At 40.3% G+C, this 27,903-nt stretch overlaps 1 protein-coding gene across 7 annotated transcripts in view; it reads right to left on the reverse strand.

The window, feature by feature from the left end:
- Positions 1-27,903, reverse strand: part of esrrb (estrogen-related receptor beta) — a 58,935-nt gene that overhangs the window by 4,177 nt on the left and 26,855 nt on the right. For 6 of the 7 annotated variants that reach the window (XM_016670145.1, XM_016670144.1, XM_016670141.1 and 3 more), the window contains 4 exons: positions 25,102-25,227; positions 15,878-15,988; positions 15,315-15,476; positions 3,811-4,080 (listed from right to left, as the gene is read on the reverse strand). In XM_016670145.1, coding sequence (XP_016525631.1) covers positions 3,811-4,080; positions 15,315-15,476; positions 15,878-15,988; positions 25,102-25,227 — 669 coding nt within the window. The remainder of the gene's footprint in view (positions 1-3,810; positions 4,081-15,314; positions 15,477-15,877; positions 15,989-25,101; positions 25,228-27,903) is intronic. The other variant, XM_007549274.2, reaches the window with a different exon arrangement.

Genomic DNA, 27,903 nt, shown 5'->3' on the forward strand with positions numbered 1-27,903 from the left:
ATATATATATATATATATATATAAAGACTTGCGGTAGAGATACAATAGTAAAATGTCAAAAAGTAGACTCAACGCTGTCAACTACACAAGCTACCGGTATCAGGGAACAGTAAAGCTGAAAATGATTCATGCCCCGGGCTCAAATTAGATGCAAATTTATTTCCATAAAACCAAGAAGTTTGTTTCTCATAGGAAATAAAACGGGCATCTCCCAGAAGATAATAAAGCAATGTAAAAGAAGAAAAAAAAAATCTAAACTATAATAATCCATTCATTTATTTCCAATAATTGTGTTACTTGTATACCATACAAATCTGAGGTTTGTGAAAAAAGCGGCAAGAAGAAAGACACTGTTGGAGGATGCCGTGAGAAAGACTGTATGCTCTGGTCAGGCGAGACACAAGTGAACTTACAAAATGCTATGTGAGATAAAAAAAACAAATCACCTGGCACAAACTACATTCTACATTTCAGTGCTCTAAGGAAGCTTTGGAAGATGCAGAAGACTTGAGACAGAGCAGGACACTGACCTTAAACATACAGCAAAAGCTACAATTAAATCTTTTAGATTAACGCATACTCATAGTTTAGATTGACCGACTCAAAGTCCAGACCTAAACCCAAATGAAAAGTTGTGGCACGACTTGAAAAATAATTTTTGAAGAGATTAAATCTGACTGAATTAGAACTTTTCTCAAAACACAATGAGCAAAAATGTCAGTCTGAACATGTCCAAAGATGGTAAAAACTACGTGTAGTTGTAAAAAAAAAAAGAAAGATGAAAGGCAGTTCACACTACTGACTCAAGAGAGCTGAAAACAAACAAATGCCACACTTTTCAGATTTGTATTTGTGAAAAGTTTAAAAAATGAGAAATAACCTTTCTTCCAATTCACAATAATGCTTAACACTGTGTTGGTCTATCAAATAAAAAATCCTGACAAGATGAAATAAAAAAGAAGAAGCCACACCTTTTAGATAGTTTTTACATTTTACTATTTGATCAAGTAGGCAGAGTGTATATTTGGACCTGATCACTGCGACTGAAAATCAATGTTGTCCTCCAGTAAACAACATTATGAATTCAGCCCAATCTGTGGTGTGAGCATCCACATTAAACAACATCCCTGTGGGATCCAAAATGTGGAAAAGGGCAACTCCACGTTAGAGTTGAACTCTACAAAGGTATATGAAGGAAATTGGACATTTTCGAGTTGTGATAAATCTTTAATCCTCTATATTTGTTAAAGTAAATCTTTATTTTTTTTATCTTTATGCTCATGAACTCAGATTTTCTCCTTCTGAAAAGTTTCAGACAAATCTACAGTTTCACCTGTAACGATACGTTAACACAATTTTTGTTTCTTTTTACTGATTCGACTTCCCTTCGCGTCACCACCCTCCTCTTTCCTTTTCGGCTTTTATTCTTGGCCCGCAGCTTTTGTCTTCCAGCTCCCCTCTCTCTCTCTCTCTCTCTCTCTGGCAGGCTTCGGGGTGGCACTCTTCCTCACCGGTTAACTGGCACCTGGCACTCAGGAGACAGCGTGTCATTGGCCGCCTGACTCGTCTCACCTTGGCAGCGCATATTTTACCGCGCGGGACAATAAAAGGCAAAACAGATTTCAGGCTTCGCCCCAGATTCATTGACTGGAACAACTGTATTCCCAAGACCTTGAGACATTTCTCACCCTGACGGTTTTCAAATCCACAGTGGTAAAATGAAGTAGGTCGTTTTTGTAAAGTGAATGCGGGAGGGGGTGTGGGGGGAGAACAAAAGCCAAAAAAAAAGGGAAAAAAAAAATCACAGATGAGGTTATGGTGGGACATAATTATCTCCTTTTTTTTTTTCCACAGAAGCCGTGTTCACACCCAAATTGTTTGTTTTAACAAATCAACGCAATGTTTTGCTCTGCTTTTCACACCTTTGCATAGACACACATTTCTGTGATAAAGTTGCTTTAATGAAATGTTTTACAGCGGGGGGAAAATAAAAAGAGCGATGGAGACATCTCAACAGATGGGAATGAAAAGAGGGCAGAGCGCACGACGCTCTGTTCAGTGGAGGAGGGGGTGGAATAAAAAACAACTTTGAAGAAACAATTTCCCTGCAATCCATCAGTGAGCCCACGTCGATCGAATTGATAAACTGCTAATTACAAAATCAATCGCTATGAATTTTCACAGCTGTCAGACAGAAGGGGTTCCCGGGAGAGCGATCTCCCAGAGACCTTGTTCCTCCTCCTCCTCTCTCCCCCATCCCCCATCTCCGCCTCACCCCCCGCCCTACCTGCCTCCCAAAAGCTCTGCTGTCTGAAAGCAAAGTCCTTGCATCAGCATTTTCATTTTCAGCCTAGGACAAAACAAGGGAAAGAGGCCCGGTGACCCAGGCGCGCATTGATCAGAGCGGGACAGCTCCTGCCTCCTCCAAAGGCGCCTTGTCAATAGCGCCATGCAGCCTTCGCATCGGAACAAACGAGGCCCACCGCTTCCTGATATTCATTCCATTCGACTTAACACATTTTATTGACAGTCCCCGTGCTTCTAATGAAATGCTAAATTTACCTCACATGGCTGTTGTGCCTTGCAGCTACTGTTATGGAGATGGAGAAAGAGAAGGGAGCGCAGGAGAAATAGAAAGGTGCGAGGAAGGTGTTCAGTTCCAAAAAAAAAAAAGGGAAGTAAAAGCCTTTTTTAAATATATACCCTTTCTTCTCTCCATATCTTTATCTTACACTCAAAATTAAAAGTTAGTCTTAAAATTTCAGGAAAAAAAAAAGACATTGCACTTCAAAAAATGCACTAAGTAATAGTCCAAGTGTGGTTATGTACTCTATTATACAACATAATACATTTCTCAACATTTTAAAAATGTTAAAAAATTATTTTAGTTGATTTTTGCATGTATTTGTTTGAACAGATAAAAAGCTCTTTGCTTTTGTTTGATGAAACTGTAAAATGTTATTGATTTAAAATATAATAAATGTAAATAAAACAATAGCTGTGTATAGACAACAGAATAAAAGCATCAAACTTGTTTTTGATTTTCTCAAAATTAGTGATTTAAAAACAGGTCTTGTAAACACACTAAATGTAATAAACTATGCGTGATAAAGAAAAAAAGTAATAATACATCAACAATTATGCCAGGACTTTTATATTATAATAAACTACAGATGTCTAGTCCTGTTTAAAATCATATCATGAGTATTGATTTAAATACAAATAACTGTACGGAGATTAGAATACTGACTTTGATTACATTTTATTGCACTTACAGGATCACGTACATATTTTGAGAAATGTTTTATTCAACAACTTTATTTAGTTTGAGTTATATCCCACATTAAGAATATTTTAAAAATGTTTAAGCAATTTAACTGATGCTACATTTATGGGAACCCAAAATCCTTTCTATAGAACCACTGCAGCTGAAGCCTCTATTTAAGTTGCATCTTACTTATCTAAGTTTATCAGTGTATGGAGGAACTTTAAATAAGTAGTACATGCTTTACTTTTTAACAGAGAGGCGTGTGTATTTTAGCTATTCTTCAAAACTGGTCAAATCAGAGAGAATGTCTCTTGTGAAAATCAATTTTTTAATTGCAAATTTTGTTTTATATAGTATTAATGTATGTTTAGGTAATTCTGCAACCTTATTTATTATTATTAATAATAAAATAGTTCGCCAATAAACAATTGGAGGCAAAGAGCAACCTTTATTTACCGCAAAAAACAACAACAACAAAAAAATCTTAAATCTAAGCATATTTATGAATTTAATTAATGGACTGTGTGCTCCACCATTCCCACCTGAGTTGGCGAGAGCAATGGCTTTGAGGGTCACGAACTCCTCCTTCTCCACCTTGAGCTTCTTGTACTTCCGCACCAGCTGCAGGATGGAGACATAGAGGTCGAGCAGGCCCGTCAGCCGCGAGTGCTCCTCGTCCATGATGTAGTCCTCGGCATACACCAGCTCGTCCTCGTACGGCAACGAGCGGAACACGATGCTGAGGATGAGGATTTCCATCCAGGCGCTCTGCAGTAAGCTCATCTGGTCTCCCAGAGAGAGGGTGGAGAAGCCTGGACGAGAAGACGGAAAACTGTGTGAGGGCAAATGTGACATGAAAACAGATGGCTTGAAGAGAAAATACTTTTTTTTTTTTTTTTTTTCCAAAAAAGGCAGCTGAGTCGGGTAAATTTAGCAAATTGACAACCAGGACATGGCTAATCAAGAAAACAAACATGATCTGTCCAGCCAAAGTGGCTCAAAGTACACACTGAGGCACAGGCGCTTAATTTCAAACGCACAGTAGAAGGTCTTCTTTGAAGCTTGTCTCAGAGCACTTGAGTCGGCTTTACTGTAAGTGAGGACAGTAAATCAGAGCAAAGGTCTGAGAAACACAAAGCCATGTCGTTACCCCTTGTATCCTGCCCCTGTTCTATCGGTGTTAGGGGGATTAGCACAGAGACACATTCATATCGGAAGGGTTGAGGACATGACATGCACGCTGTAACAGGAGGAGGGGGACGCACACAACCACAGGCGCGAACATACATAACGTGTCAACCAAGAAAGCAAACAGACGTGCACACTGACATCATGACATCTATATGTATGCACATAAATCCAAACACATAAAAAACAGCCACAGCTCTGGGATCAGGAGGTTCAAACTGGGCCTGAAGACCTGCTTAAACCCAGGGTCTCGTTCTGCAGCAGCTGGGAGAGCTGAAACTGGCACGGGAACATCAAACCACTGTCATTTCCTCCCAGACACCTCTACATATGCTCAGAATAGAACATCAAATAAAACAAGCTGCTATATCCCCCTCAGATGAGCTCTGGGGAATTCAAACAAAAGAGAATCAAGGAAGAGAGGAAGAAAGTAAGGAGCCAGGAGACATATACGGTCCCTTACAAAAAATACTTCAACGACATTTTAAGTCAAGTAATGGATAAGGTGGAAGTGGAATTTAAATTATTTAGATGTTTGACACTGTTTTACTAATGAAGACTTGAAAAGTGTGGTGTGCATTTTTCAGTGCACTGGAAATAATATTTAGCTGAAATAATCAGCAGCAAGTCTAAAAATGTGTCCTTTGAACATCTGAAATTTTTTGATGCTTTGCAGCTTAAGCTAAGTCAACATCAAAGAACAAGTCCTGTTACGGACTCACAATTACATTTGGGTGTGGACTTTGACAAGGCCATTATAACACATGAATATGTTTTAATCTGGTCCAAATTAGCTCTGGCTGTATTTTTATGGTGGTTGTCCTGCTGAAAATATCTTAGCTTTTGCAGAGGCACAGTGAAGTCCACCCATCTTCTTATCAACTCTGACCAGATTCCATGTGTCTGTTGAGGGAGAGCATCCCCACAACATGACACTGTCACCACCATGCTTCAATATGGGGTAAATTTATTTGGTGTGTTTTTCTTCAAGTGTACACATTTGCATGTAGACCTAAGATTATCATTTTGCTTGAGGACCTTCTTCCACATGTTTTCTATTTCTCCTATACAGCTGGTAGGAAACTTTAAAAGGGACATCTTACAGCTTTCTTTCAACAATGCCTTTCGTCTCGCCCTGATCCATGAAGTGTCAAAATAACAGTTGCTCTATCGAGAGATTCTAAGATGTAGATCCCTGCAGCTCCTCCAGAGTCACCATGCGGATCTGGATGCAATGTTGGATGCTAAAACATCCAACATTGTTTCTTCCTCCTTATTTTGTGCAGGTATATCACATAAACGCACAGCTAAATTCAGTGAATTGTGAGCAAGTGGTGTGACAAAATGTTAACAGTTTCCACAGATATTAATATTTTTTGCAAGGCACTGTTGGTATCCTTTTCTTTTCCTTTACAATTTAGCTGTCAATAAAATACACAGGCCTGCAAAGCACTCACCATATTACCAGGCTCCCCTCCCCCAGCTAGGCGTTCCTGCAGGCGGCTCATTCTGACAGCATATTAGACTCCCCAGCACCGCCCCTGATTGCTTTTACAAGTTTGCTGGTGCCACAGTACCTGCCACAGTGTGATTAACAGGCGATAGATTACTGTATTGACCAGGCCACGTGCATCAGACGTTTTCTCTTGAATGTAAATGGCCTGACTATGGCGTGGCCACAAGCCCGATGTTTACCTCCCCCTGCCAGGACTCAACACATACAGGTTGAGAAGACAAAAAAATATATATATAAATAAATAATCATGAGAGTGAGTGAAAAAAAATATATCAGGGCGGAGGGAGAGAGAAACAAGAAAAAAAAGAAGCCAGGAAGAGTGGTACCTGAGTGTTCAATTTCCCTTATCGTGGTGATGACCACGGCAGGGGAAGAGCTGCAGGATACATTAATTAACAGATTGTGATCAGAATGTGAGGGCCTTCACATTTTGAAGGGGAATCAATAGTGGGTAGAAAAGAGCGCAAACTGAAAGGTGCTAGAACCGTCCCAAATTAGAGCCAACAAAGCAGACTGCCGAAAGCACTCAAAACACTTGACTATTATCAGTGAAGCCAATAAGCCATATTTTCTAGCGGCCCGTGCCATTACACTTATCCAGGCGGCATCTTAAAATGCTTTGTTGTGTTATTTCCTTGTCTGCATACGTAGCCATTATGTCGGACAGAATGTGGACTGGCCGGAGAGAAATTGTCAAGCGAGCACGGACGTGGTGCTGATTGCCGCATCAGGTTGGCATCACAATCACAGACGAGGCTTTGTGTAGCCTTTTAATGCCAAGGAGGACTGAAGCGGAACTAAAGCGCTGCTCCCGCGATGACAGCTCGCATGACGGCCCTGTTCAGGGCTCGCTGGAGTGGCTTTAGAGTTGTTCTGATACAACCGACACCTCTCAGCCATATGCAAACTTGCATCCCAGCAGCCTGCAATTACCTTTGACGCTAAAAGTCCTTGAATTTAATCCAGTGTTGTGAGATGGAGAGGTAGTGTTTTTCCCCGCTCCATCCCCTCTCCTCAAAGCCTAAATTATCGCTCCAAATGGGATCTTGTGTCGTTGCCTCGCCTTTTTCCACTCAATTTAATCGAGTAATGAAGTGACTTCCCGACTCCACAGGTCACGCCGCGCTCCGGCCGCCACACTCTGAAGGTGGCCCGGTTAAGTGCCGTCGGAGTGGGTGATTTCCCCTAATGAAATATCAATATTTACATCTTCATTTCCAGCCCACTGCCTTGGCGGGGTTTGACCAAACATGACACAATATTGACCAAATCAGAGGAGCCTGCCTGTGCACTTGAAGGGCCTTTTCCGCTCCACAGCTGAACGCACCAGCAGGTTTCTGTCTGGGAGGCTTCGCAGCAATAATTACGGCACATTTTCCTTTGTTCACATTAGACTTGAGCAGATCAATCAAATAAGGTTTTAACAATTAGCAATTTTCTCCCATATTAAATGGTTCATTATTGGAGGAGATCTAAATAATTCTGTGTAAATACTACAAAACAGTTATTGAACCTAAAATACACACACACACACACAATCTCTAGGATGTCATTGTTAAGCCTCCATTCATCACCTACTCAAATCTGATTTCTTTCTACTTAAGTAAAGCACCCACACAGCATGATGCTGCCACCTCCATGTTGTACTGAGACGTTGGAAGGTTCAGTGTGATCAAACATTTTGCACATATCCCAAAAAGTTAAACGCTGGTCTCATTTGACCAGAGCACCTACTTCCACAGATCGCATTGTCATTCATGAAAAAAGGATCTAATAAATTAAGCTAAAAAACAATAAAGCCCTGCACTAAAACAAGACTGAAAAACCATCATCTCTCTCTTTATCTTCCCAAAAGCCTTCAGCTGTGAGCAGGAGGGGGCAGCCCAAACCCACAGACGGCCGTTTCAAACCGCGAGCGCAGATTAATCAGAGCGCTGTTTCATCTGCCGGAGAACAGGACGGTCCAAAATGAAATGCTGGAGATTTCTGTTGAGCTGGAGTTCATATTCTATTAATTTATTATTGTTTCTTTCTCCCCGAGGGCCATTAGCGCGAGTAATAAAAAGAGATGTAATTACGAGGCACGGCGGTCCCCTCCAGCTGCAGCCCCCTCGTAACTCACCCTCAATCAGACAACACAGCAGACAAAGAGGGGTGGGGGGGGAAGAGAGAGCGAAGGAGGAAAAAAAAATTGCGAGAGATAGAGAAATGGGGGATAAAAGAGAAGAGAAGATACGGGGCAGAGAGGAGGGAGATAAGCAAGAAAGAGGACCAAAGAGGACCAAAGCATTAGTGAAAAAAGGAAGTGTGAGATAGAAATGGGGGAAGGAGAGCAATCCTGGCTGGACACTGGCTGATCTATCATGGCTGGCTATCAGAAGGATAAGCGGGCCCTGAAGACTTCTGCCCGGCGGCAATCTCACCTCAGCCAAGTCAAGTGCTCTTCGGGCACCGGTTGAAGTAAAACTGTGCCCAAACAGGACCCGGGAGATTTAGCACTCCTTTTATTCTATCCTCAAACTGGGCCCAGTGATCACATCGCCATCAGCTTTTTTCTGTATCAAAGCTCTTCTTTTTAGTCTAAATGTCTGATTAAAAGTCAAAAGAGAAAAGGAACACCTCCGATTTGTCCGTATTTGTTTTTAATCCGAAGCGTAATCATGGCTTACTGTGTCTTTTGTTCTTTGAAGCTTCTTGAATTTACATGACAGCATGAGGAGAATCCAATCAATAGCAGCTTGGTAATAACTTGCTGTGCTCAACATAAATATTTTGACCAGAAATCCAGCTGCATGTATGACAAACACAGATCTGCTGCAGCCTCTCACTCCACATTGATTTGATGACAAGAAGGCTGTTGTATACACAACACGATTATGTTAAAACAAACTAATCATTGTTGCTAAGGAAAAAAAAAAAAACTCACCAGAAAAAAATAAGATGAGCTACTTGTATCAAGGTAAGTCAGAAAAGGCAAAATGCTCAATGCAACCACCAAAAACCTCTTGTGGTATTTTATATGCTTGTCCAAGCCTACAGGGAATACAACAGTTCCTACACCTCTGTTTCTATAATAATCTTACAAATTTCTTTCATTATCTTCAACTGAGAGTATAAGAACTACGGCGTCCACACAGTTAATGATGCTATTATCCTCTTTATTGCATCTGAAGGTTCCCTGATGAAATGGCTGCAGAAAATGAAAAGAAGGTTCCATCTATATGTGTCTGCATTTTAATAGGGGAGTGGAGATTTTTTTTTTTTAAAGTTTACACAATGAACAAAATTGTAAATAATAAATAGGTTATCATACTGTGAGAATATCCTACAACCAGTGAATCATCCCATTGTAGGCAGCAAGAAAACGGATGATTTGACCAGGAGTAGGTGAACGTCACGAGGCTGAGAAACGTTAAATACAGTAATCCCCTTGTTTCAATTTGCACCCTATGACCCCCAGACCCTATCAGACGAGTCTTTAGCCCTCCCCTGGGTCTCCCTTGGCCAATACTGACTTTACAAATCTCTGTTTAGCCGCAAAGACGGGACGAATCAAGCTTTAATTATCACCATAATTACATATAATTTATCTTCGCTGCCATCAAGTAACATTGCTTAATGAGGGATGGCGCTCTGAGAATGATCACTTCAAGGCACATCAGCAGACAAGGCTGAGTGCCTTTCACATAAAAGAGACTAAGATAAAATACACAAATTCAACACAAATGCTATGGTTTCAACATTTTTCAAAATTTCCCAACCAGATCACAAAAATGCGAGTTAGTCTTTTCCGCCTGCTTGGCAAGCGTTACATTTGTGGTTCTTCCTGCTTCTCGTACACAACCCATCTCAATCTTCCTCAAGTTTTCTCCAGTGCCTCTTGCCTGGGTTCAAGCCTCAGCATCCACCTGATTGCTCAATCTATCTTTATCCCCCATGCTGAAGCCTACGTCAGAGGGTAAATTGAATATACTAAGAGCTGTCTGTTGGTGTCTATATTTAATAAAGTGCGCTGATGAGGTGCTGATTTATCACTGGGCAGTATTCACACTCTATTACAAGGAGATTACGCAGCCTGAGTGGGATCAGGCTGGCAACACAGTAAGTAGATTTTACAATTCAATGGCAAAGAGAAAACGGGAACCCTGATGGAGGGGGAGGGGGCTACTGGAAGAGGGTGGGTGATTAAAGCGCAAACACGACAACATACAAGAAGGTGTGATCTCTTTTCGACATCGCTGCCTCTGTGTTAACAAGTAATGCGGCAGCCACTTGTCTGTCAAACGCAGGGATTCAATAAAGCACAGATAATGAATATTCCCAAAACACTAGCGATAAATAACGAAATGCGGTCTGATTCATTACCTTCTTCTGGCCTAAATCTAATACAACTAATGTGGAAACACCTGGTGTTAAGAAATAAGGAATTCATTTCTAAGCACCTAATAAAAAAGATACAGTGCTCTGCAAAAAGCATTCATGTCCCTTTAAGCATTAAACTCACAGCTTAATGTGTTTTATTGGGAGCTTATGTAATAAACCAAAACAAAGTGTTAGGTAATTTTAAAGTGGAATTTAAAGTGATACATGTTTCTCTTATTTTTTTTTTAAGAATTGCACCTAAAAATCTGAAAGGTGTGGAGTGCAAATTTTGTACAACCACAAATACCACAAAAAAACCTCTTGTGGGCAATGTTGACATTGATATTTTTGCTTTTTCTATTCCGACTCTCAAGTCTTGCCAGATGTCCTTAAATTTGCATTTAGGTCCAGAGTTTACTTGCACCATACCAACACAGGAATTTGATTTCCACCATCCCATTGTATCTCTGACAGTACACTTAGGGTGTTTGTTCTGCTGAAAGTGAACGTCCACCTCTGTCTCAAGCCCAGGACTCCAGGATTGTCCTGTGTTTAGCTTCATCCCTGTTATCTCTGACCAGCTTCCATGTCCTCACTGAAGACAAACATCCCCAAATCATGATGCTGCCATCACCATGTTTCAACATGGGATGATGCACAATGTAAGTTTTCCACCACACATACAATTTTACATATCGGCCAACAACTTTATTTTATACAAGAGCACCTTCTATCACACTTATGCTGTGTTCCCTACATGAGCTGTAGCTCCCTGCAGCTCCTCCAAAGTTACCATGTTCATTTTAGCTGTCTAATTGATGCTTCTGGTCTTGGAAGGTTCACAGTTGTGACATTTATTGGTCTGTTAGATATTGAACACTTGGTTTACAACATTTACAACATAATCACAATATGTCGTGAAAGAAATGTTGTGGTTTTAATGTGAAGTAAAGTCAACGATGTAATCATTTTTGGAAGGAACAGTACACTTGTTTTGACTGATTTTTGTAAATGTCAAAGTTTAGCTTCTAACACGGCCTTGCATAAAAGGCATGCATGCCAGTTTTACCACAATAGAGGATACTGCATCCAGGATAGTCACACTCTCAGTGTCAAGGCGCACTGAGGCTGTGAGTGTACTTAGTTCCTCCGTAAAACACCTGGACAGGGTGGAATTGAGCTTTATGTGATGGAAACGGGCCAAAGGGGCTGCACAGTGCACTGCAATGTGTGTCAAAGGTTGTTAGCACCTTAGGAGCAACAACCCATCTGTCAGCATCTCTGTAACGCTGCTCCTGCTAACGACCCCAGACCCTCTTCAGGGGGCTGCAGACTGTGCCTCATGCTACTATTTAAAGAAGTGACTGAAGTGTCCGAAGGTTCTGCTGTGATTAAGGGAGAACCAGAATGAACGCAGGGCTGCTGTCTGCAATAGCAAACAGATGTAATGTACTTTTAGTTTAATTAAATCCATCAATTCTTCACCTAGCAAAAGAGTATTTATACTTTTTGAGTTCACAACCCTGAACTTTAATGTATTTTAATTTGATTTTTATTAATGGAAAACCAAAAAGTAGCAATAAGTTGGAAGGAAATTTGCATAATTGTTCATTTATTTAGAAAATAGAGATCTGAAAAGTGAGTGCTGTATCCATCCAGCTTCCTTTCCTGACAGACAGGTGAGGGAGAAAGTTGTGGGTAAGTTTATAAAACAATATCACAAGATTTGCAAATCTCTAAAATCATGTTCATGTCAGTCTGACAATTGAAAGACCATCCCACAACTGCAAATCTGACAAGACAGGGTCATTCACCTAAACTGACAGGTCAGCCAATGAAAACATTAATCAGTGGAAGCATTTCAGAGGCCAACGATAAGGTCTTGGAGGAACTGCAGAGATCCAAAGTTCAGGTGGGAGAATCTGTAAAAGAACGGGGCTCACGTTCCTGCAGGAAATGTCCCTCTGTAGGCAGACCACCAATGTAAAAGATTTGATCAAATCACATGCAATCACATGCATGTTGCGAGTATGCACTAGTCAAAGTCCAGATCTAATTTTAATTTAAAATCTGTGAAAAGACTAGGCATTTTCCTAAAGTAATCCAACAGAGTTTGAACTATCTTGCAGGAAAAATAATCTTTTAACATGCAAAGCTGATGGAGCCATACACCAAAACACTTCCAGTCAGAACTAAAACAAAACAAGGTTCAACCAGACTCAGGTGGACTGAATATGAATGCATGCCAGACTTTGCAGAATGCAGTTGTCTTCCCAATTTAACCTATTTCGTTGTTGTCTATCTTACAAAACATTAAATGTACATTAAAGTTGTTTGTAAAGTGACAAATTAAAGGGGTATGAATACTTTTGAAAGGCTCTGGATGCTGAATCATTTTTATGGCTCAGAACGAAAGCAGACATTGGACTTAATCTATACGACTGATACAGCTTGTTATCCTCCACTTGCCCTCCCATAAATGTGCAATTGGGCCATTCTTCTCGACATTGCGCCGCTTTTCAAACACATTTTAAAATGTTCTCCGTTAATAGACGAAATTAAAAATCAACTGGGAGATGCTAAGTGCCAATTTTTCTGACATTTAAACTGTTGAATTTGAACTTTAGTTATTGGCCCATCTGTAAGTGGCCTAATAAGTGTGTTCTACTTCATTATGAACTGTTAATCTTTTTAATTCCATCGCCGAAGGCCACAAAAATCTATCAGAATACAATCAGCACTTTTTTCCTGTCTGGTCCTGTAGTGGAGGAGGAGAAATATAGCAGGAGACGAGCGTGGTAGGCTGCCCCAGGGTACCGCCGGTGCATGGAGTGTTAGCGCATGGAGTCTCGCTCAACCAGTGAACCGTCTCTGATCAGGTTCAGCCATGTACAACTCAATTATGCAGCCATTTCATGGCCAGAGGACACCCACTGTCCTAATACAAACGCCACCTCAGGGACAGACGCAAACCAAGCACTTAGTAGAAGCAGTTTTTTTTTTCTCTCTCACCTAAATGGTTATCTAATATAAAAAACAAACAAACATTTGATTCAACAATGAAAACATTACGAAACAAAGGTATTAGAGAGAGTCTGTATGTGTTTACAAGGAAGGAGATCAAAATAATCTGCTTACAGGCTATCATCTCACAGGTAGTGCAGATTATTCAGTGTAGCCTTTAAGTGGCAGACACCTGTGCTAATTTAGGAACAAAGCCATGGGCTCGAAGCGATGGGTTGAAATTATTATAGTTAGTCAAATCGCAGAAACACTATGAACCTGTGCACTGTCTATTAACTGCACTACGTCATTAAAGATAAGTGTAAGCAGCTAACTGTGAAATATTTAGAGCACAAATTATAAACTGTAAAACAAATCCATAAAACGCATAAGTTTATTTAAGGTTTCCTCACTCTCTTTATTCTTTAACAAAGGCAGCGTAGTTCTGCTTCCAGCCCTCCGCAGTCCAGTGTCATGGGATTTTCCAGAATGTCTGCGGTGCTGGCGTAATTTTTGGGTCACATCGATGGGAGTGTGTTATCGGGTCAGCTGTGATCCAGTCCTGAGTAAGCTCCTTGGTTAAACTCTCAGGCTGCTGACCATGCATGGCCATGTGTGGAGTGATCCAAACAGTTTAGACGTGTAAGGGACCGGAGCTGAGGCCAGGGCCTGGGAGCATATCCACCTCTAATCTCCTTACTATCAGATCTGTACCTGATTAATACCCTTCCTTCTGAGAAGTACTCTAATACCTTTTCAGCACTATATAAAAAAAAGGGTCAGCTTTATTTCCAGCTGATCTGATTGAAATAAGTTCTCCCAATTTACTTAACCTGAATTTAAATGATCTCAATAACAGACAGACATAAAATAAAAGCATGCAGCTGCTTGAGCTTTCCCACACACTGACAGCTGTGTCCCTGTTCGCGTTATGCTGATGAGAGAAGGAGGTTATGGAGTTGCCGCTGAGGGACACTGTCATTTACTCTGTTACTCTTTCGCGCTTACAGCATCGTAATGCTGTAGAGTTATGGGGGTCAAGCGCAAGATCAAGCAGAATCTGCCTGGGTTGCAAAAAAAAGAGCGACTAAACAACATGTTCTCTGTCAAAATCAGAGGAAAAACACTTGAAGGAAGCAAAATCTCTGCTGACGTGAGGCGGCGTATTCTCAGTGGTGTATCCTTAATTCAACAGCCTCTTATAACCTAACACCTCGTCTATCACGATGTCTATGGGGCACGGAAGAAACATGATTATGCCTATCAATAATTCAGGAGATGTGTGTGCGCTCCTGCTCTCCGGTGCATTCAAGTGTGATATGATGTCTTATTTGTTTGGGCAGGTCCCAAACTTTGCTTTAAATCTCCCCATTTCTCCTTCTTCAACCAGTGAAGGGATTTTAGTGCATGCAACACTCTGCTAAGTGTTCGCCTTTTGAGTCCAACAGACACCAGAAGGCCAAGTGGGCTACTCTCATTATTTTATGACATGCTTACTTTTTCATGCAGAGCAAGTTTATTTATCATTGCACCGCTCATCAGATAGTGTATCAAAGTTCTTTATAGGAAAATAAAGTGACGAAGCTGAGGTATATTATATTAATAACAAAAGATATGATAAAAAAATAATACCAGCAAAAAAAGCAAGAAAAAAAACACAAATTGAAAACATAATTTAACAAATCATCTTCTATAGTTTTTACTGTCATTGTGCAACGAGGATGATCTATAAATTGCAATTTTGGAAACAAAGGCAATAGCTTCTGTATAAATAGGAGTGACTCGAGATAAAAGCTTTGAGGAATTCCACATGCTTTGTGGCTATAGTTGAAAAATTACAACAGTCTGTCAGATAACAATCAGTCTTTCTAGAGCAAAAGAGAATAAAAGTAAAAGAGTTAAACTCAGGGTAAAACGTGAGAGAGAGAGAAAGAAATGAGAAAGAATAAGACACAGCAAGAGGGAATGCTTTTCTACCTGGGATGTGTTTGGCCCAGCCAATGATGACCACGAGCTCGCGGTCAGCCAGGTCACACAGCGTGGTGAGAGCCTTGATGTCACTCTCTGGCATGGTCGGGTCAGGCATGGCGTAGATCTTTTCTGGCTCGGCCACCAACAGGTGAGACACTATCTTTGTGACTGAAAATAGAAGAGGGCGCAGTAGGATGTCAACAAAATAAGAGGTCAGAGGCTGGAAAAGCTCAAAGGACCACAAAGATGTTCAGTATTGATCATTGTGACGATATGATACACTCAGAGAAACTGTGGTGCTTCATTCACTGAATGTTTGTGGGAAATAAAAGAGAAGCTGCGATTGAAAATGCGTCCTCCAGCATTCGGTTGTATAATAGCGGTCACCTGCTCAGAGACTTAACATAATTCAGCTCTGGCCGGAACAATACATGGCCTACATTTCTGACCAATGATCTCTCAACTGTCCAAACATGGGAGTGACAGGGGAGCATGAATCTGGCCTGGCTATACCTGGAAGCTGACTGGCTGGATGAGGGGCGACGGGTTAGTGATGGAGCAGTACTCACGAGGCTTTTTAGTAGGAGGGGGGAGCGTCAAACCCAGGTATGGGTTGTTTTCTGTGTCCAGCCTCCGCTTGTACTTCTGTCTGCCCCCTCGCACTCGGTCCAAACGAACCCCTGGGAAAGAGAAGACAGAACAGACGCCAAATGAAAAGTGTGTATTTTGCTTGGCAGACAGAATTGAAAGAATATCAAATATATTGTCTTGCAAACGTATCCCTACTCCTTGAACTGTTTCACATTGTGTCATGTTACAATTACAGACTTCAGTGTATTTTATTGGGGTTTTCTAGGATAAACCAACGCAACTCTACAAACTCTACATGTTTTGACTGTAAGGTTGGTCAGTCCTTTTATAAATTTAGCTTGGAAAAGTATTTTGAAAATTGGTATTTTTTTTAAGAAAGTAAGGCTTGGCCAATCTGTTCATACCCAACCATCTTTCAAGCAAAGTTAAGCATCAGTAGATGTGTCTATGTATCTGTTTACCCAACTTTCACTGTCCAACCTTATTTTCACATTGCTTAAACAGAGGGCAATACATTTTATAGAATTTTTTTTTTCTCTACTCTAATTGTAGAGTGGAAGGAAAACTATTTATGGTTTTAAATAAGTGTGGTGTTAATTTGTATTTATCCTGTGTGAGTCATGCAAGTCTGTTAGAGTATATCTCCAGCTTTGCAGATCAGGATGCTGAAATCTTTATCCATTTTTCTCCACAAAGTCACACAGTTGGACTGAATTGAGAGCATGTGAAGGACACTTAACATGGCAGTTGACTTTGACTGGTCCCTTTCAACATATGGATATTTTCACCCAGACAGCAGCCATGTGTCAAAGGTTGCTGTCCATCTGGTAGGTGAAACTCTGTCTCAAGTTTTTTACCAGCCTGTGACAGGTTTTATTCAAGGTTCCTTGCACTATTTTTTTTTTTTTTTGCTTCAACCATCTTGCATAATACTGCTTGGGATATGTGTGATGCACAAATGTATATCACACTTTATATTCCATTTCAGAACTTTAGCTACTTTGTGTTGGTTTTTCACAACAAAATACATTGAAGGTTGTGGATGTAAAGATGGAAAAGTTCAAGCAGTATGAATCTGTTTCCTACACACTGCACACACAGACACTATATAGGTCAACAAAGTCAAGACATTTTCAGTAAAAAGTTCTGGTTGCTACTTTAAATCAAATTTTACACTCCTTAGATCATCTGTACGAAACATAGTTTGTCTCTTGCTTGTGCATAAGGGATCAAAAAGCACTGCATGGTGGCATATGTGTGTCGAAACGAATTCCTGAACGACTACGCGCGAGTGTGTGTCTGTGCGGATGTGTCAGAGGCCTCGCTGCCTTCCCATATGTGGTCCATGCCTGGCTGGTCTACTGTGACACAGCTGAGCCCAGAGCAGGTCTAAACATATGAATATTTAATGCAGGGTCAATGATCTCACAGACTGGCCCTCTAATTATTTAGCTTTTGGGGTGAGGCAGGCTGCATACTAATTAGCTGCCAGCTACCTGCCTCTTTGCTCGCATCTGTGAGCTCAGGTGTGCTCTCCTCCACATCCACAAAACAAAAACCGCGAGCTCCGAGCAGAGACGCAGCCACACACATAGCGTACAAAGCTCCCGCTGTCATACCGCAGATAGATAACTGGGTATTGCTTTCCCATAAAAGACCCCTATTTCACCCCTCTTTCACTGGAGCAGCACGGGGGCCTTATCACCCCTAGCCACACCTAGGGGGCCAGGTTGCACACTGATACTGTAAATGTCAAGCCAGCCTCATCATAACATAAGTTATTTATTATCTCATTATTTGATAAGAATGTTTCTATTCGGATGTCTTTTCTATTCTATTAATTTTCAACATTGTTAACATATTTCATAGACGCCGCTCCTTTTCTTTTTGATATCCCTGAGCAGGTATTTGCTTATTTAATGCAATTGCATGCAAGCAGTTATATCCTGCATCCTCATACTTGTGTGTCATCGCGACTGTGAAACCTAAATCTTAATCCTGTCAAGAGGGAGAATCCTTTCAATCTGTATACGTAATGTAACCCCCCTCAAACAAATTTAATATTAAAGGATGGATGGGAAAAGGCTCAATGAAATGCTCGCGGTGGAGGAGGAGTTAATTTGTCAGCTTCCTGCGTCCTCTGAGTGAAGAACGCCCGCAGCCAGAGCACTTCCTTGATGATTTCATCACTTTATAACAGGGAGGACGGTGTCAAATCCGGACATTGTGTGGCCACTGCAAATGAGCCTAATACAATTTACCCATCAGCAAGTGCTCTTGGAGAGGATGAGTTTGGATGTGCCCCACGCACAAACGACTGGAGGTCGCTCGGTGAAATGGAGGGAAGGAGAAAAATCAGATGAGCAGGACAGAAGTGATGGCCTTCATTTAGCAAAAAGGAACTCAACAGCAGGTTTATGCAAAATATCTAGATTTGTACCTCTTACGTGACATGACCAAAGGTGGCATTAGAATGTATTACAGTGTAATATACCTTGATAGAGTATTTGTACCTCTGGAAATTCTCCACAGTTTTTAACATTAAAACCACAAACTTCAACGTATTTTACTGAATATAATCCTTCAACTGAAAAGACAACCATCCTCTTATCGGTTCAGACCAGATTTTCTATCCTGACTGTAGAAAATTATCCCTACAGCACGATGTTGCCACCACCTTCAGTTACTGGTCGGATACTGTTTTCAGGGTGAGGTGTAATATTTGTTTTTGTCCTCTCTTTGAGTTGCAGGCTGGTATTTTGGAATCCTGGATGCAGTGCAAGTCTCATTTAACCGGAGAACCTTCTCCTACATGTTTACATGAGATTTGTAATGTTTTTGTTTATTTCTCAACATTGTCTCCCTTCTTTCCACCTTGCTGTAAAGACTAGATCTGTGGATCACATCACCCTCCTGTCAGTCTTGGTCGGTCTGTTGTTATGTTAATGGACTGAAATGTTCTCAGTCAGATCCGCAAAGCTTTGCATATTTTTTTTTCAGATCTAAAGTCTTCCCCATAACTTTCTCCCTGATCCATCTGCTGTGCTCCTTCATCTTTGGCCACCCTAAACCTTTCAGCTTTTTATTTTAAAAACCATGCATCACTTTGATTCAAATTAACAGCTATGAGTTGTCTGAATACTTTTTCAATGCAGTGTAACTGTATATTTCATTTTCTTATATAAATTATTTGATTCCCTAGAAACACAAATCTGATTAGGACTGTCTTTCAATTTCCTGACAGTGACAACCTACTAACCTAATTACCCCAATTTCCCAACAGACATTCATCCTTCCCGGCAAGAATAGGGGAAGCCACCTCCACACACACGCGCGCACGCACACACACCAAGTAGACATGAAAATTTTCTTTTTCCCCAACATACAAACAAGTATGCAGTGGCCTTTTTTTTATTAGAGTCCATTTGTAGCTCAGGTAGTTTTTATTTGAGCAGTGGGAAACTCCTGTCATTGTCCAACGTGATGTCACCACTTTCTACAGTTTCTTTCAGCTCTCCTGCAGAGTCGGGCTCCTGCCAGGTGACTGCGCTTCGGATCTCCGTGTTTCTCTCTGCCAGTTGAGCTGTGCGGCTGTGTCAGCCGGCGATGGAGGGTGGATGGGTGCCTCTTTTAATTACAACAGTCCAGGCCATAATTAACAAATGGTGACAGGAATTAAAGCTCGGCTCTAACCTGTCTCATTTTACTGTCCAGATATTAGCAGAAAGGAAGACGGAGTGATCAGAGGTGTTTTGTTACATTTATATTCATTCACTTGGAGACTGTAGGGTGGATTTTTGAGGGATTTTGAGGAGCCTGACTGATTGGTCTGTTGTGCTTCCTCCATGGGTAAGCAGCAATTGAGATATAAATGTGCAAAAGTCTTCTTACTGTTTTAAGTACAGTGCAGCAAGAGTCGCAGCGGGTGAGCTCGGGTATCATCTCTTCAAAGAAAGCTGCTTGTGGAGGGGGCTTTTGGCCAAGGCGGCTGGCATTCGCACACGGATTAACGCAGGCCTCGAGGTGGGGGCCGGGGCCAGCTGACCTAGGGCTCTTCTTTCCCTCCAAAAACAATAATAATCCCCCTTCAAGCACACTCCTTCAAAAGGGCCTGTCTTCACTCACTTTGTGTGGCAAGCTATGGTACGGGCCCTTATTTTGAGTCCCTCACCTGTTCGGAGCATCTCTCCATTGGGGAAAGTGTCAGGATGTCTGGGATGGTTGGCAATGCCAAGGGGGGCTTAGACAGACCCTATTTTAGCTGGGAAAATCAGAAGGCCACATGGCAAGGCATGGTGAACCTTGCCTTTCAAGGAAGCTGCCACGCTAAACTGCCGTCAGCACTATTTCAAAGGGCCCCTGTTGCCAGCTTCGAATACTTGCAAGTGTGTCACAGCATTTTTAATCAGGAGTGGTGATGAACGAGGGTAGCGGAAAATTGTCACACATTGCCCCCTCCCCATCTGATGACCCCCAGAGGCTGCCATACTGACACCGTCGCCAGATAGTCCATTTGCAGGTTAGCCGCAATACCTAGCTTAGCTAACATCCTCGGATGTGGATAATTTCAGAGTAACTGTCACTTAAATTGAAATTCAGTTCTCAAATAAGAGATGTAAAACTTTGTTTTTCTTGTTTTACCTTCATTCCCCCTTGAATATTATATAACTTTCAAATATAATTAGTGTGAGTTTGTTTGCAACTAAGCAACAAGAAATGTCCTGTCTTTCGAGATCACCATCACTGTTCAAAGGATAATCCGAATCCTCCCATTGCATTCCCATATTTGCACAGAATAAGTCAGTAATTAGAATCTAGCTGTGTTAATCTCAGCATGAATTTAAGTTTGTTAGGGAATATTAGTGCATCCAAATATCCTAATAAAAAAACTAATGCAACAGCACTAGCAGAGCCCGGTTCAATTCATTGTCCTATAATGGCACATAGAGACATCTTTTGCACTCTGCTGTAGTTTTTGACATAGGCCATTGAATCATCGCTCTTTTGGATGGAAAGATGGAAAGGTTGGGGGGGGGAAACTGTGGAAGAGCTACAGCGGTCTCAGCTCAGATAGGAGAAAAGTGAAAGACTTTTTCTTTCACTTATCTTCCACTTTGTGTTGGTTTACCCTAAAAAACACCCAAAGATTCCACTAAAGTTTGAGATTGTAACATGTCAAAATGTGAAAAAGGTCAAGAGTATGAAGACTTTGGCAAAGCATGGCATTTTCCAGGCCGTACAACACTTCCACATGGAGACAATAAACCAGGCAAGTAATTAGAGAACTGAAGTGCTTCAGCAATTGTTACATAACGACAGCGTTTGGTCTGCATGCAGCTATGCATGTGGCGGATCCTCCATGTGTAAGTGAGACACAGCGAAAGGAAAAGAGGAGAGCAACTGCCACCAAATGATGTCAATGTAATCTCTCAATACTATCTTGTCTTCTCTCTTGCTCTAAGCTCTGATCCGTTTCCATTGATCAGAGCAAAAAAACCTGTTGCCCCTGACATTTGATTCTTGTATCGATCACTTCCTCCTTTATACAGTCAAAGGAAAGTGCGGCGACTAAACATGGGGTCCGGGCAGGGCTCTTGTAATTCCTGTAATCTTGCTGCTGATCTTTAGCAGACCACTTTCCCCATATTTATCGTGCTACACTTTGAGATGTTAAACATTTAAAATAGCTTCAGCTACTGCAAATGTAACACGAGAAATATCCTTTATGTTACTGTCCGAAAACTTCTTTGCTATTTTAAAATGGATGAATAGTTTATTAAGATATATTTAGGTGATATTTTCCATGTGGTGACACAATGTGACCTTTCTTCAGTAATTAAAGTAAGTGGCATCCTCAGTCACATGAACGGTGGTCATCTCCGCATGATGAGTCCGGCCACGGTGTTGAGCCCACGGCTTCAGAGAGCTTACACCGGACACAGGCTGTGTGTTTTTCTTTCCCTTCAGTTTCTATTAAAGCCCTAAAACGGATCTGAAGAAAAAGATCTACTGCACCTCTGTCCATAAGTCACTGGAAATGTTTTCAATAATACTGGCTGAAAAATCAATAAATTATGAGATAACTGCCCCGTTAATCTGCGATCACCTTCTGACGAGAGCTGTAGCTTTGTGATGGGGGGGGCTATGCAAAAGAGGAGAGTTGTTCTCATTCTGCTAATATGCTGAATTCACAGAAGACTGCATTAAAACCCAGGGCTTAGTCGGAGCGTGAATATTTGAGTTTTACACTCTTTTTACTTTGACCTGACACTGGTCATTCATTTATAGCCGCAGCCACATATTTTTGTAGTCTCTTATTCTCCAGAATGATATATTGGCATAAATTTTTCATCAGATAGTAATGCGATTACTCTGTCTTTCTGGCACCGAGGCTTTATCTGGCCGCATGCAGTCCAGGAGATTCTGTTACTGTGCAGCAGATCCATACGGGCCACAACTCTGGATCCGGCCGCTGACTGAATATATATGCATCTATAAATCCTGCTGTCCAACGGCAGAATAATGGGAGGAAGGAAATAGGGGACTTTTGACTTAAGAGTTTAGCAGATAATTTAAAAGTATAAGTTTTAATCTGGGTGTTGGATGATACAAGACGAGCAGCAGTAAAAAAAGTACAAATACATTTGTAATTTAATGCCATTTAGCAAATATCACACAATATTGATCAATTGTAATTGTATGTGCAAGGAGGTAAAACATTTGTCAAATAGTTTTTTACCATATCATTCAATCTCCACTGGGAAAAATAGGCTGTGGTCAATATTTTTGCAACTTTGGCTTGGTAAAAATCACATTTATTTAGAAATGTGAATAAATACAGTGTTTGTTAGTATATAATTCCTGCCTTTGATAAAATAAGAACTATAGACTGAATGTGCAATATTTTTCAAAATGTGATTTCTGGACAAAAGTCCAAAAAAGATGTTGGGATTTTGCATCATTATAATGAATCCAAAGAAAGTTGCTACATCTAATCTTCATGTGCATGACCTTATTTGAATAACAAATATTAATTGATAAAATGAAAATGAAGGGAAAATGAATATGCATTGCAATTTTAGACAGTAATATAAATAAAGCAAAATATGTATTTATGCTTTATTATAATTCATAATAATGTGGAGAAACTGTCAGATGTCATGCTAATGAACATTTACAGTTAAAATTACGTTTGGGATTTAATTGTGAATTTGATTTTTTTTTTTCAGAGTAGACTGATGATAAAATAAATTCAAATAATTTTAAAAACAAGTTTGAATCTTCGTCTCTCACTGTCTCAGACTCACAGCTTTCTCCCAGCCACAGCTTTACTACATTTCCTCCCGATTAGCTCATCTTGTTCAACTGTTCATCTCCAAACCAGCCTCTCCCTGCATCGTTTTTGTAAGTTTTAATTATGTTTTATACCAAAGCACTCAATGTTTGATCACAGATTTCTCTGCATTTAACTTCAATCCAACCACAAATCATAAAATCTGCTGAAACATTCAACTGTGTCATAGTTTAAAGCTGCCTAGCTGATGATTTTCAGGTGATGCTTGTTCCGTTTCAACAGAGTTTATTCCTAAAGCATAAATTCACAGCAGATGCCATCTAAAGACAAACAGATCTAATTTTTATACAAAATATGTAGTCAATTCAATAGAGCTATGTAAACTGAATAAAGTTTAATTAATGCATACAATTCAATTAATATTCTACTTTGGTTCCAGTTTCAACACAAAGCTGTAAAAGTTTTGTTTATGGCGTGAATTAATAAAAGGTGTAGCATATAGAACAGGGGATGGTTGATTGCATTGACTCGCATTATTCCATAGACACTGTGCAAAAAGTATGAGTACCAATGAGAGCAAAACAAACCCACATCATACTGCTGCCACTTCCATTCCAGCTCAATCTTTCACCTTCAAATTTTAGCCTAACCTGAAAGTGTTTTTAGAGTAAGGCTCAGGTTTTTGGGTCAACACCCTGTCACTTTCATTCCAGCAGCTTACATTTTTGCGCCAGCTTCAGTCTTGAAGGGTTTCTAGACTTTTCTAGACAGACTGTGTTAACAAGTTTCATTTATTCTGATGGTAACAATTGTAGTCCTATAAGAAATTAGGACACAATGTGGTGTTGCAAAAAGATGGCAACCAAACTAGTTTTGGAAAAAACATAAGTCAGACTAAAATTTTGCTTTGCTTTGGGACAGATCTAACTAATTTAAACTGTTACAATCTATACTGTTACTAATTTATACTCCTACCACTTATATCTACTGATAAATACGGACTGCATTTAAAAATTAAACTCTAAGATTTAGTCATACATTTCCAGTCAGACTTAAGCCAGAAACTTAGTTTCACTGCAGTTTTCCAAGGGACTTTTTTTATTTTTCACCAAATATTAGAAAGGTTGTAAATATTTGAAAATCCATTGAAGTTGTTTCCAGTGTCCTCTTTCTGCCATGAAAAAATGAATACATCAAACAAATAATTAAAAAATGTAAAATGAATACAAATACTTTCAATCACGATCGACATGAATGTATTTTTACCTCATTCTGAAGTATTATTTTCCCTTCCAACAAAGCAGTGAGAATGAATAAAGAAGTCAGCCAGGTGAGGATGTGTAATGCGGTGAAAGCAGAGAGGTTCCTCCCCTAAAATAGCAGCCAAGGCTGAAGGTCTCAGGGGGGTTCGGCTAGTGGTGATATTTAGTGGGAGAGAAACCGTGGCCAGACAAATCCATCTGGAGCATGTTTAATTGTCACTGAATTCCCCGGTGGCATGACTTAAAAAAAAAAAAAAAAAAAAAAAAAAATCCACAGGAAGAGAGCTGAGATGTTCGGAAAACATTTAGTGGATCAATATGCCAGGGAGAGCTGAGACTGTGGTGAGCGTGTGCTGAGGGACCCGGCGTGAGCCTTTCCAAGTGGAATACTGTTACATTTCTGTTACTCAGACGGCAGGAGCAACCTATTCAGCATATTTCTGTCCCCAGCTCAACTGCACATTATTTACTGCTGTGTAGGAAGAGGCAGGACAAAGGGCTGTGTTGTGGAGCACAAGAGAAACTCAGCGGGGTGATTGCCGCAGCAATCAGGGACGTAACAAAGCAATTATCCTGAACGTGAGGGGTGCGATGTTAAGAGATGTTTTGCATGGATGTGTGCAAAATTAATAAAAAATGTTCTTACTCTTCTTACCTTCTTTGAGCATCCCCACTTTGAGGCATTTCATGAAGCGACAAGCCTGACATGATTTGCGTCGCCGTTTTGTGATCTCACATTCGTTTGTGGCAGGACAGCTGTATTCTATGTTACCTGGAAAGCATAAAAAGGAGCAGGTTAGTATCAAAACATTATCAAATGTGGCTACAGAGTGATGTAAAATATATTTTAAAAATAATATAATCAATTTATAGTGGTTGCCAGTAAAGAAACTATAGATGTCATATCTAAACAGTTGCTGGTATCAAAAGTATGCAAAGAGTTTAAAAAGTTCACATAAGCTTTTTTTTTTTTTAATAAATCATACTTGTACGCTTAAAACTCCTCTTATTGAGATGCCTGAGAGATTGCCAGAGTAACCAGTATTCTTCAGCTTTATGGACCTCAGCTTAATGCTTCCCCTCCCCCACATTTTGTTACACACTGTAATAAATTTGGCTAAAAAAAAAGCTACAACTAAAGATGTGGAAAGTAAAGACTCTGATCTTACCATGTGTGCTGGTATACTGGAAAATGCATTAAGCAAGTCTAAACATGTGGACATGTATCATATTTGATGGTGCATTAAGTCCTACAATGTCCATGAAGAATGTATTTCGCTGCTCATGTGTTTCTGGTTATAATAATGTGTGAGTTTGGATGAAGGGTGTAGAATTCAGAGTATTAAACTCTGTCAGTACAGGGTAACTTGCTATTTTGCTATAATTTCCATGTTGAAGGAGATAATGTTTCAATGTTTTAGCAATGCCCCAAGTGGTCAGATGAGGGTAAGCACTATTAATCAGAAAGTAGGTCATGCCATTAGTTTCACTTTTGGTTTTAAGCATCAAGCATTCTGAGGTGAGAGGATAAGGGAAGCTATTGCACTTACATGAGATCATGTAATGTTAGGATTGGGGAGTTGCTGCAATACTTGAGTAGCAGTAGTGCACATGTGTGGCATAGATAACATGTGACAGAAAAGAGCACCAGCTGTAAATAGCAACGTGTATGAGAGTGACGTTTGTATAGTTTTAATATTTTAAAGTGAGAATCTGTGGAGGTATATGTCATGTTGCATTGAGTTTCTATAAAGGTGAAGAAATCTAAAGTGGTGGAAGGCTAATAGCTAGTCAGACTGAGCCCTGGTTTGAAATAGGAAGTCATTAGAATAATAAAACAGTGAAAATGTAGACATTTAATACTCACTATTATAGTGTTGTACATGTTGATTCTGAGTCTATTTAAATTTCTTAAATTAGCAAAAATGTTCTGTCTGTTAGACAAGTTTATGACCCAAAGAATTATTTACCTTTCTACAAACTGATTGCGATACAACATCAGACAACTACAGAAAAGGAAACTATTACTGACAGGAGGCTGGCTACCTAAGCTAATAGCCTGATTATACCACCGGCTTCTTGTTGTTGTGTTACTCTGTGTGGAGCAGAGCGACAAAAATATTTTATATTCTCCAGTATAAGCATTTGAAAAATATGTTTATATTTAGTAGGTCTTTAATCTGTATGTGTGGAGAAGAACAAAAACAGAAATATTTATAAAATTTTTCTTCATTTAGCTGCAGTAGGAAAAGTTGCTTTAATGTTTTAAAGAAAAGTATTTTGATCAGGTACTATCTTTCTGTTCTAGATTTTCGTCTATAATTGGTATTTTTACTCAAGATTATCATGAGGGAATATCATACCACCTCCTACCTAGCGGCCAGGCAGCTCAGGTGTTTTTATTTTTTATTTTTTAGTGAGTACCTTCCAGGACTGACGACCAAAGGACAAGGAGAGGAGGAGCTAAAGTGCATGGGTAGGGAGAGGGGTAAAGCTACAATGGTCCTTAAGGACCGTTCAGTAGATGCCGCCCCGGTTCTACACTAAATTGGCCTCATTAATTCTGTACATGTCCCCTCCAGGCCCCAGTGTGCGCCCCCGCCCCCCCTTGTGCTCACATAGGCTCTGCTTCTGCCTCAATAGCAGGCTAGAGAGCCAGACACACTGCCCCTGACCACTTTACATAATACTCCTGCAGACCCAAACCTGTTGTTACCACTGTTGCTATTGTTGACTATTTACATAGTGTGCAGCCAAGAGTCCTTATGCATTATTCAGCTGCAGCATCTTGAGAAAGAGTTTCATTGCTCCACAATAAAAGAGCCTGCCCTGCTCTAGCACGAGTAACAGAAAGGGCAGGATATGTAAGGCAATGACTCCATCTCTGTGCGTCTCCCTACATTTTATTGTATTCTGGGGGCTTTCAATAGTGGGTTTCAGTGTAATAGTTGCTTCAAGAATAGGAATTTGAATCATCTTCTTGTCCTAAGTGCACTTTTAAGCTTTAAAGCTTCTGACATTGACATTTTTATAAACTTTACTTTTGTAATTTTTTAAACTGGAGTTGCACTTTGATTCTCAAACATACATTTGGACTGCATCTCAACATCTATCAGCTCCTCTGACCCTTACTCTACATTTCTGTAAGGAAATTGTGTAATATTCCACCAGCGTTCCTCCGCTAGCCCTTCAACACCCTTTGACAACTTATGCAATTATGTTAACATTATTGGACAGATCAGGAGGAGGGTCCCAAGATGTTACAAATAATTAGAAATTCCTCTTTTTATCTGGGTTAGAAATCATTATGCTAATTCCCATCATCTCTTTGGGGTTGGGGTAAATAAAGGTGTGAGAGAGGCGGCTGATGAGCTCTGATTGCGTTTCCTCAGTCTGTTTTTCTCTGTTGTCATAGCAGAACACACCATCATAATCCAATTCATTTCCC

Source organism: Poecilia formosa, unplaced genomic scaffold (genome assembly GCF_000485575.1).
Source record: "Poecilia formosa unplaced genomic scaffold, Poecilia_formosa-5.1.2 Scaffold30, whole genome shotgun sequence".
Classification (NCBI taxonomy): Eukaryota; Metazoa; Chordata; class Actinopteri; order Cyprinodontiformes; family Poeciliidae; genus Poecilia; species Poecilia formosa.